Source organism: Anomaloglossus baeobatrachus, chromosome 8 (genome assembly GCF_048569485.1).
Source record: "Anomaloglossus baeobatrachus isolate aAnoBae1 chromosome 8, aAnoBae1.hap1, whole genome shotgun sequence".
Lineage (NCBI taxonomy): Eukaryota > Metazoa > Chordata > Amphibia > Anura > Aromobatidae > Anomaloglossus > Anomaloglossus baeobatrachus.
The window spans coordinates 151,036,627-151,048,677 of NC_134360.1; the positions used below are offsets into that span (position 1 = coordinate 151,036,627).

General features: G+C 51.1%; 1 protein-coding gene across 1 annotated transcript in view; it reads left to right on the forward strand.

Moving 5' to 3' along the window:
- LOC142250051 (complement factor H-related protein 4-like) overlaps positions 1 to 12,051 on the forward strand; it is a 605,766-nt gene that overhangs the window by 74,357 nt on the left and 519,358 nt on the right. The window contains exon 2 of the mRNA XM_075322112.1: positions 6,567 to 6,749. Coding sequence (XP_075178227.1) covers positions 6,567 to 6,749 — 183 coding nt within the window. The remainder of the gene's footprint in view (positions 1 to 6,566; positions 6,750 to 12,051) is intronic.

Here is a 12,051-nt window from a genome sequence, read left to right on the forward strand (position 1 = left end):
GGAAACGAAATTCCGGGACCACCCTGCCCCACTCCATGCCCCGAACTCCGATCCATCGAACAGTCGCCTGCGCACGATCCAAACCCAGCTGTCGACCATTCGGGCGGACCTCCGCCCGACGGGCACCCCAAAATACGAAGGAGTGCCCCAAGATCCAGATCAGGCACTTCCCTATAACAAATAAAACAAAACGAAAATATCAAAACCAATAACAGCACAACCACCAACACATCAAAAAACACCCCTTTCCTCAAACCTTCCGCACGTAACCAAAGTCCCATGATGCTACAACAACTGCGGTCTCACATACCGCCGAAAACAAGAAGATTCCCATCTACCAATACGCTTTACCACCTCATCTCCAAGCCCCCAACGGGCTGCCTCCGTTGCTGCACCAATTCGGAATGAATGCGACCCGAATTCCTCCGGGCGCTCCCCCGCGTTACGTAGACTTAGCCGCAGCACCGCCACAAACTGAAACCTCGACAAAAACGACCCATTCAAATGCCGCAACAACGGGCCAGGTAAGCCTCCCCTCACGGCCATAAATCTCTCGACTACACGCACAGGGCACAATTCCTCTCCTGGAACCGCATATAACACCACCAATCTACCACGGCCCAGCTGATCCATTTTTGACCGGCGAATCCGGCACTCCACCTGACTACTGCTCACTTGCACGTCCTCAAACATCAAACCACCACCCGTCACCCTGGACGGGCTCACCAGCTCGCCTATCCGGAACGCCCCATAAAAAGCGAGACCGAAAGCCGTTGTAAATAGAACCGTCTCGTACACAGACTCACAAATGCCGCTCAGGCCACCCACCATCCGTCTCAACAAACCAAACGATACAGGGCGCCTCTTGTCCCTCTCCCGTACGCCACGGCGAAAGCCCCGCAAAGCCTGACAAACCCGAAAATCCTGTGAAACATCACGCTCCCCTCTCATTTTTAACCAAAATGCCACTGCCGACACCCGATGTGCCACAGCCGATGCCGATCGCCCGGCTGAAAAATCCGTACTCACCAATGACAACAAAGCCACCAAGTAATCCACGCTTTCCCCACCAAACATCAGACGCAACAACTCCTCCCATTCAGCCCACACCTTAGCATACCGGCACCAAGTCACCTCGGTCACCGAGTTCCGAATCAAGTCTGAGATCACCGCCTCACCAGATGCCACAAATCCTCGGGGCACTCCACTCCAACTTCGTCCGCCCACGGCAACAGCGCCCGAAACCTGCTGAACTGAAAACGAGACAAAGCATCAGCCACCTCGTTGTCAACACCCGGAACGTGCCTTGCCACTACCTGCACATTCAACTGCAGACATCTCAACACTAAATGCCGCAAATACACCACCACCGGCTCCGACTTAGCAGACAAGTTGTTAATCGCGTGCACCACCGCCTGGTTATCACAATGAAAACACACTTTCCTTCCGGCAAAGTGCGACCCCCATAGCTCCACTGCCACTACAATGGGGAATAGCTCTAACAGAGCCAAATTCCTAACCAAGCCGCTCTCCCGCCACGCCTGTGGCCACTGCCCGACACACCAATGACCTCTGAAGACAGCCCCAAACCCGGCCGACCCCGCCGCATCCGTAAACAGCTGCAACGCCCCGTTAGACGCCACCCTCTCCATCACCAGCGTCCGGCCGTTGAAATGCTGCAAAAATTGATCCCATACTTCCAAATCGTCCCTGATCGCCTTTGTGATCCGCACAAAATGCGCCGGCAACCGTACCCCGGCCGTCGCCGTCGCCAAACGCCTCGCAAACACTCTCCCCATTGGCACAATTCTGCAAGCAAAATTCAATTTTCCAAGCAAAGACTGCACCGCCTTAAGCCGCACCTTCTTCGCCGCTTTTACCCCTGACACTGCGGACCTCAAATCACGGACCTTCTCCGCCGGCAACCTGCATTCCATAGCAATGGTGTCAATTTCAATTCCCAGAAAACACATCACCGGCGCCGGGCCTTCCGTCTTATCCGGCGCCAAAGGAATCCCGAAACTGGCCGCAACTTTTTTCAACGCAAATAGCAAACCCGCACAAACCATCGAACCCGCCGGCCCGACACACAGGAAATCATCCAAGTAATGAATGATGGACGTAAGCCCGGACACGTCCCGAACCACCCACTCAACAAACGAACTAAATGCCTCAAAGTACGAACACGAAATGGAACAGCCCATTGGCAAACAACGATCAACATAATAACTGCCATCCCACCAGCAACCCAACAAATGCTGACTATCTGGATGAACCGGTAACAACCGAAACGCTGCTTCCACATCCGCCTTTGCCATCAATGCACCCCGCCCCGCCGCCCTAACCAGGTCCAACGCCTTATCGAACGACACATAATATACCGCCGACAACTCCGGCGCAATGCCATCATTCACCGATAACCCTTCCGGGTAAGACAAATGATGAATCAGCCGAAATTTATTCCGCTCCTTCTTTGGTACCACCCCCAACGGTGACACCACCAAATTCCCGCACGGCGGGGCGACATAAGGGCCGCCCATCCTGCCCAAAGCCACCTCCCTTTCCAGCTTCTCATCCACCACTTCCGGGTGATCCCGAGCGGAACGCAAATTACGATACGGCGGAACCGATGCATTAACAACCGACGGAATATGAAAACCATCCGAAAAACCAGAACTTAACAACGCCGCCGCCTCCTTGTCCGGATACCTATTTAAAAACGGAACCATCACTTCTACCTTCACCGGCGTCGTCCCTCTTACCAGCCCCATCACCAGCCTTTCCTTTTCCTTTTTTAAAACATTTGGACAAGCTATGTCCCCCCCCACATCCGGAGCATTCATGCTTAAAACGGCACGCCGCTCCAAACCTGCACTGCCCTTCATTGTACTGCCAACACAAACCTTTCTTGAAACTTGCCGGGGACCCGGCCCCCCCCGAACCCCCGGCGCCCCCCCGAAAGGGCTGAGCCGGTGCCGACATCAATCGCATCCATAAGGAAATATCCTTATGGTCCCAACGCATATCTGGCCGCAATGCCTTCCGCTGCCTAAATTGCTCGTCGTAGCGCAGCCACGCCAGTCCGCCATAAACTCGATAAGCCTCCCCTATCGCATCCATGTAGCCGAACAAAGCCGAACAATGCTCCGGCTCCTTCTCCCCGACCACGCTCGCCAAAATCGCAAATGCCTGTAGCCAGTTGGCAAAAGTCCGAGGAATAAGCCTATAACGGCGCTTTTCCTCCTCGTCCTTCTCCTTTTTGGAATCACTCGGCTTAACCCTATCCAAATTAAATTTCTCCAGGGGAAGCAGAGAAAATATCTCCACATATTCCCCTTTCCAAATTTTTTCCCGCACCTCCTTCTTTAAATGGGCCCCCAGCGGGCCCTCAAAACAAACATAAACTTCGCTTTTAGCCCTATCATCTAAGCGCACCACCTCATCCTCCTTCTCCTTTTCCTTCTCCTTTTCCTTCTCCTTTTCCTTCTCCTTTCCCCCCCCCCGTCTCACTCCCCCCTTCGCCCCCCCCCTCTACTCGCACCCGCTCCGTCACCCCCCCGTCGCCGCCGAGGCCCCTAAACCGGCTGCACCCACCCACGCCGCCACCGGCGCCTGGGCCCCCTCCCCCCCCCGCTCCCGAAGCCGCCGCCAGCCCCTGCAACAGCCCCAACAATTGACTCCACACTGCGAAACCAGCGGGCGCTGCCGTAGCCGCAGCCGCCCCCCCCCCCGAAGCCCCCCGCCAGCGCAGCCCCTGCCGCCTCCGCGGCCGTCTCACCCGACCGCCGCTCGGCGTCTCCCGAGACCGCCGCCTCGCTGTCCTCCGTCTGTCGTCCATCCGACTCCTCCGAACCGAAAGCCTCTTCCCCCTCCTCGCCGCTGGCCTCATCTTCCATCCGACATCCGGGGGGCGCCGCCGCAGCACCCCCCCCACCACGGCCGCCAGACAGGGCCGCCGCGTGGGCAGAGTCATCCCCGCTCCATCTCTTGCCCCGGGGTGACAACCCAGGAGACCGTCCTGTCCCCCGCGCCGGCACCCCGGGCCTCGACCTCTTGCGCCCGCCCCCCTGCCGACTGCAAGGGGCCTCTGGGCGCGGACGACCAGACGCCCGGCTCCGGATCTCAGCCGTCGTCGCCTCTGGCCCTCCTGGGCTATTGCAGGCCTCCATCCGCCGAGTCCTCCCGCTCCCACGGGAGACTGCCACATCCGGGGGCTGCACAGCGGTACTGAGTGACCCGGCGGTTGCCGCAGGGCTCCCGCCGTCACTCCTTCTCTCAGCCGCACCGGGGTCAGGCACCGCAGACCCCCCCCCCGGCGCCGGACCTACCGCCACGTGCAGCCCCGCGGTCCCCCCGCCGACTGCAGGGGGATCTGCTGGCCTCTCTCCTGCGCCGAGCGCGCTCCCGGCCTGGAGCCGCTGCAGTCTCAGTAACTCCAGCCCGGAGGCCGGGACCGGAAGCAGGCCCCGTGCTGGCCACTCCCACCTCCCGACCGCCGCGGCTGGAACGAAGATTCCTCCCGCCGGCCTCTGCAGCAGCCAGACGCTGCTGCTGCGCTGCACTCTGCGGAGGGTCCCTGGAGGGGCTCTTACATCTCCTCCTCGCCCCCCCCGCGCCCGGGGAATACCTGCGGGGGGGCCGCGACTGGCGCCCGCCGCTGCTGGGGGGACGAGGGGCAAGCGCCGACGGGTTAACCCCGGCAGCCCTGATGTGGGTCTGCACTGCCAGGGGCCCGTGCGCTGCGACCGCTGCCTGAATCAGACGCTGGAGCTCCTGAAGATCTGCCATGGAGGTGCACGTGCAGATCGTTCGGCGTCCGGAAACAGAAGAGGAGGTAACTCCTTCCTCTCCCAGCTAACCCTTTCCCTGCTCCTCCTCTTCCTCCCCGGCTAAAACCATCCCCCAAAGCCATATTAGGCATATACCACTGTCCCTATTAACCCATCACTCCCTACCTCCCCCTTGGTCATGTCGCCCCTCCCCCCAAGTGGGTCCGTGGCTTTCTTATTTTTTCTAGTACATTTTGGCTTTTTCAGTGTGCAACTGTTTGCATTTATAGTTACTATGTTTTTTCAGTTAGTACCTGTTCACATTTGTTGGATGTGCAAGTCAGTTTTTTGATATTTCTAGTGAGTATCTGCCTGTAGTCACAGCACGAGGTCAAGTTCTGTGACTTAAGGATGTAGCAGAATCGGGATCACTGTGGGACTTTGTGTGGATTATGTTGGGGTGAAGGAGGGTGGGGGTGTTTTGTATTTTATTTCAAATAAAATAATCTTTCCAGTGTTTGTGTTTATATCTTTTCACTTAATGGATTAGTAATGAGGGGATCTCATAGACCCATCCCATTACTAATCTGAGGCTTAGTGGCAGCTGTGTGCTGTCATTAATTGTTTATATTACCCCAATTGCCTCCGCACCAGGGCAATTGGGATGAGCAGGGAAAAGTGCTGAGATTGTCATATTTAATGCATGCAACAATTCTGGGCAGCTGAGTGCTGCCATTTTTAGGCTGGGGGTCCAATAACCATGGGCCTCCACAGCCTGAGAATACCAGCACCCAGCTGTCTGGAAGTGTATCAGCATTGTGCAGGGACCATACGTCGTTTTTGTAAATTAGTTATTAAAATAAGTTATAAAAAAGCCACATAGTGTTCTCGTATTTTGATACATAACCAAGATAAGCACATGGCTGTGAGCTGCAGCCTGTAGCCATCTTCTTTAGCTGCGCTAGGAATCAATATACGTGGGACTATACACCTATTTTTTTCATTTATTTAGTTTTACACTGCATTATGGGACCCAGATAGCATCTGTGATTCCAACCAATCATAGAAGCTGTTACGCAGGTTGGGGATGCGGTTTGACAGCAACCAATCAGAGATGGCGGGACTAACGATGGTAGGGGGAAGCAGTGAATATGTATGAGGTTTAATGGGCAGATCTGGAAACAATGTGAGAGCCGTACAGGAGACTCGGTAGGTATTACTGTCCTCCTTTATTCCTTATTTTCTTTCTTTTGCAGCCCCTAACTTTTACTAACATCAGCCCCCGTAGCCCTTACTAATGCATAAGTTTGCCTAACATTGAATTCAATGGCGTTCGGCTATGTTCGTCAAACTGTTCATCAAACTATTCGGCTAACATCGGGAAGGTTGGCGAACCCGAACCGAACAGAACTTTGACAGGTTTGCTCATCTCTAATGGATAAATGAGGAATAAAAAATATTTCTGACCATAAAGTAAGATGCATCTTGAATTTCTAAGCTTTTTTTTCCCCACCATGTAGGTTCTCGTCACTAGATTTATCCACTTTCACTGTCTTTTATAGAAATCAGCTGGAATCTGATCTCTCAGTGGAAGGAGGACTTGAGATGGTTTTGTGCAGTTGTGAAACATCATGGGGAAATAATTGACTAAGTGAGGAAGAATTGTTTTTTTCTAATGTGGTTTATTCTTTGCCTACAACTTTAAGCACCAGATAAATTTACAAAGTATGATACACTCACTAATAAAAATTCAATTCAGCATTCACTTTTTAATATATTCATGTTTCCATATTATAGAACATTGCCAAAAGCCTGACAACATAAAAGAAGCTCAATTACAAGGAGAATGGAATGAAAAAACATACCCACATGGTACGGTAGCAAATTATGCCTGCCTTCCAGGATATACCCAGGATGTACTCATTAAAATGGCATGTATTGAAGGCCTTTGGTGGAAAATTGGTAAAGGTCAATGTACAGGTAAGTCAAATCTAAACTTTCTACATCATTTAATGTCTTGAGGGTGAAAGTAAATGAATAAACATAATATAACCCAACAAAGATATCCCATAAGGCATGGATGTTAAAAACCAATTTTTATTGATTAAAAAAACAAACACATATTTTTAAAAACAAAATACAAAAAATGGTGAGGGGAGAAACAATAGGACAATTTATAGGATGGGCATAGAATTGTAAAGCAAATATGTAAAGGATATTACCAGATTTTTCGGATTATAAGACGCAGTTTTCCTCCCAAAAATTGGTTTTCGTCACCAACCTGCGGAACAGGAACTCACTCAGACTTCCGGGTCCGGCCACTACCGGTTTCCGGACAAGTTTTCAGGACGAGGGGCGGGGCTTTGTTTTGCGCCCTTTTGTGGGGATCATGGCGCAGCTGTTGTTTTTAGGCGCCAAAATGGCTGGCAAAATGGCGGCAAGGCAAATAAACAGTCACAGTTCAGTTTTAAACAGTTCTATAAGGCGCACGTCAGTCGGTTTAATGGGTCCAGTTCTTATCCTGTTTGTGATGCCAGAAAAGATTGGAGGTGTGCCGCCCCGGCGCAAACTGGGGTGCTCAGATCCGGGGTAGTCATGGCTCGAGGGGTCCGGACCCGGCAAACACTCTGATCCTTGAAAGGGGGTTATTTACAGGGGAGAAGTTTGTGACGCCATCTGCGGGTTGCGGTAATGGGAGTACTGCTGCTGCCAGAGGGAGTACTGGGGCAGATGGTGCGGGGAAGCAAGGTGTCAGTCCCTCCACAGGTAGGGAAGGAATCGGACTCTGGGGTTTTTGGCTGTTGTGGGAGGCCAGGAGGTATGGAGCAGGGGTACTCACTGTTGGTAGTCATGATGTTGGATAATGTGCATAAAGTAGACACACACACTGTTGGTAAACCAAAAGTCTCTGTGTACCACTGCCACTGTAGGGAGCCCATCCAGGTGTTCGCTCCCAATGGTTCTACTTGGTAATCCGGAGCCTGCCTCCGTGGTGGTCTGTTGGTCCCTTGGCTTGAAGCTTGGGGCCCCGGTCACTATATGTAGTATAGCTGTGCTCTTGATGGCTGGCATGTGGGACTTCAGTGGGCTGCTGTTACTTCTGGAAACCCTGTCCCTCACATTGTGCTGATGCCTTCAATCTCTGAACTGTTAGGGAAGTTCATAAAGATACTCTCCCTCCCAAGTTAATTATCAGGACGATGAACTGACTCCTGATCTAGGGTCCTGTACCCCGCCGTGCTCGGTATCAGTCCGGTTATTGGGCTTGCTGGTGCTGACTGTCCTCCAAGACTATGTCCGTCGCACCCCTCCCAAGTCGCTGCGACTGGTCCCCGATTCCTCCGATCCTGGACTACCATCTGTGACCCAATCTAGTCCAGCTCCCCGGGAGCTAACACTCTCCAGCTCCTCACACTTTGAGGGCTCTCACTTCACTCCTTGCTCTCCTGGAGCTCACTCACTTGTTCCCTCCCACCAGTCTGCCTGACCCCTAGGTGGGTGGCCCTATCCCTACTAGACCAACCTACTGGTGTGTCTGACCTATCCTGGTGTGAGGTGTTGATTGGGATTTGTGGTGCGGGTGGTAGTGACACCATTGGTTGGGAAACTGGAACCATGGGGGGTAGGCCCTGCATCCCGGGGAGGGGATGCAGTTCCCTGTAGCACCCTGATATATTCAGGGGCGCTACACTTGCACACAGTGCATAGGCTTTACTAGTCTAGGAGTCCCACTTCTTAATAATGGGGAAAAAAAGAATATTCTGAGGCACTCGTGTAACGGGGTGTCGGGGGTGCCTCGGGGATTGTAGTCGTGGCCCCTTTTTCTCTCAGGCTAACCCCCGGCCCCTCCGTCACTATTGGGACAGGGGATTGCTTGGTGGGGCAGAGTGTGGTGGTAGAAAGCACGCTGGCAGACGTAGGAAGACTCTGCAGACGGAGATCAGTTGAATAAGAAGGCATATTTATTGCACGAATCTTCACAACCACGGCAACAGTTTGATAGCGTCGATTCACAACCTCTGCTGGGGGGGGAACTCCTCTTGTCGTCTCCTCTCATGGGGCTGTGCCCGGCTACTCCACTTCACCTGGGCTCCCACTCCGGCTACTACAGGCTTGACCCACCCAACCCTGTTTCACCATAGAGGACACTCTTTCTTTCCCTTTTTCTTCGCTAGCTGTCCAACAAGCTTCCACACCCTGCCCCCTCTGTTCTTCTCCCCTGTCCCGGACTCGACTGCCTCAAAACTCTTCCCCTTTCTCTACTACACTCTCTCCCTCCCCCTGCTCCTGCCGGCTCCTCCTTTCTCCTGCCCTGTTTCTCTGGGGACAGCCGTCCCACCCGGCCACTAGGGGAACCCCATCTATCCAGTGCAATACAGTAAAACCCAAACATAAACATAACGTCTTTGTCTACCCCAGCGGGGGTATCTTCAGGGGGGGGGGAAACCTACGCCTCCTTGTAAGGGGTCCGTCCACCCCTTACACTCGTTTATGTGTCTTCCAGGGTATTGTAGTCCATTCATCGATTTTTTTTTTTTTTTTTTTTTTTTTTTGGCAGCCCTTGCAGACTGTGCATAGGCTTTACTAGTCTAGGAGTTTCACTCCTTAATAATTGGAATAAATGTTTTCTGAAGCTCTCCTTTACATGTCTTTCAGAATGTATTGGAGTACCTCCTTTAATTCTTAGCAGCTCTTGTACATAGTGCACAGGCTTTATGAGTCTAGGCGTCTCACTACCTAACAATTTTAACAGAATGTGTATGAGGCTCTCCTTTATGTCTAATACAGGGTCTATTGGAGTTCCTCTTCCACCTAATTTTTGTCAGTTCTTGCATTGTCCGCATAGGCTTTCTGAGTTTTAGAATCCCACCTTCATAAATGAAACAGAATGTGTCTGTCACACACACCACAGGCCCAAAAAACGAGGTGAAATACACCACAGGCCCAAAAACCGAGGTGAAATATTATCATTACATTCAGGGCTGGCTCCAGGTGTTTGTGAGCCCCGGGTGAAAGTGTCTCAGTGGGCCCCATGCACACACAGACATGCACATACACATACAGGCATCCGTACATATACATATTTGAAGATAAATTCACAACAATACATATAAATAGACAAATATTTACACAGTAATATACAGTGACATATGTAGACACACACATCATACATGCACACACAGGCACATTGGAGATATTATTAATATGGGGAAGCCAGCAACAGCCTTACTCACCTCCTCCACTTGTCTCTGTCCTGCTCCATCAACATCAATGCAGGTCCATGGAGTGTTTAGCAGTGAATGCTGTGGCCTGCGTGCCAGTGTGGATTAAAGGGCTGGCAGTCAAGACAGTGCAGCTGCTGGCCTGAGCACTGTAGTCCCCGGAACTCAACCCAAGGCCTGCAGAAATGACAATGGCAAGTGGGCCCCCCTGGCTGTCCAGGGCCCTGGCATTTTCCTGGGTGTGCTGGGTGCTGACACCGGCCCTGATTACATTTACCTGTGTCTACCCCAGAAGGTGTAGTTTTATTTCCCCTTCTAATATTTAATTTACTACCGTTATAGACTACAAGGAGATACAGTGAGAGATGGTGCAGCCATTAAGACTATATTCACACTTTACATTTTTGATGTATTTTTTTCAGCTTTCTTTTATGAGTTTTATGCAAATTAAAACTAATTTTTACAGTACCAGCAAAAGCTAGGAGATTTCTTAAAGGGAAGGTGTCGCATTTTTTTATTTTTGTATTAAAAATAGTGAGAATAGCAAAAACAGTGGGATCCGACCCCATTTACTAACGTTAGAGTAGGCGTCTGTTGTGACCTGGACACGCCCCCTGGGCTGTCCAGATCACAGCAGAAGGAGGAGATCGGCGCCATCATTGTGGAGCTCACAGCGTATGCTGATTGCTCTACTTTACCCCTGTCAAGTGCTGGGATGTGTGAGTACGGGCCGCCTACCCTCCCCTCCCCCCGCCGTTACCGTCTCCAATGACATCCCCTCCCTCTGCTTTACCCAGCCCCCGCTACTGCTGTCACCGCCGCCCATCCCCTCGCCATTACCGTCTCCAATGACACCCCCTCCCTCTGCTCTACCCAGCCCCTGCTCTTCTCCCCGCCGCCGCTGCTGTGTGTGTGTTTGTGCGCCCCTCCCCCCACCACCGCTGCTGCTACTGCCTCCAAAAAAAAACCCCGCTCACCCCCCATCCCTTCCGCCTGCCACCTGTCGGCCTATGTGTGTACCGGTGATACTGTCTGCACAGCTGTGTATCTAATCCTCTTCTGTGTGATACTGTCTGCTGAGCTGTATCTAATCCTATCCTTTGTGATACTGTCTACAGAGCTGTGTATCTAATCCTATCCTGTGTGATACTGTCTGCACAGCTGTGTATCTAATCTTCTCCTGTGTGATACTGTTTGCTGAGCTGTATCTAATTCTGTCCTGTGTGATATTGTCTGCAGAACTGTGTATCTAATCCTATCCTGTGTGATACTGTCTGCAGAGCTGTGTATCTAATCCTAGCCTGTGTCATACTGTCTGCAGAGCTGTGTATCTAATCATATCCTGTGTGATACTGTCTGCTGAGCCATGTATCTAATCCTATTCTGTGTGATACTGTCTGCTGAGCCGTGTATCTAATCCTCTCCTGTGTGATATTGTCTGCTGAGCCGTGTATCTAATCCTATCCTGTGTGATACATGTGAGGCACTGTGTCCCTACACTTCATTCTCTCTTATCTTTTTGCAAACACTCAGGTTAGGAGGGGGAGGTGATATCACACACAGGAGAGCAGATTCTTCCCACTTTTACTGCAGCTGTAATCCAAGCTATTTCTACAGTAGGATTTCTATACGATTTCAGCAGCTGCTCCCCCTAGTGCTTAACAGTGGAAAATATCAAACTTTTTAATTTTTTTTATGTTTTTCTCAATTAAAAACAAATAATAATATTTAAACAAAACATTAAAACATTAATGCTTTACATTTTTTCAGTTAATGAAATTTTTTTTTGGACGACACCTTCCCTTTAAATCTAATGCACACGATTGTTTTATTTTCATTACTGAAATGGAAAACTGCTGTGTTTTTATAGCTTTTTTTGCAACATTTTTCCAACATTTAAAGCAATGAGAAAACATCAAAACTCAGCAAAAACACTAAACGTGAACATAGCCTAGTCATTTTACAGAAAATAATGTTTCTTAACTTTTTTCTGTGAAATCCGTTTTATCTTCGGGTTTGTATGTTTTATTGTCAGTCGGTAAAAGTGGCATATTACTCTG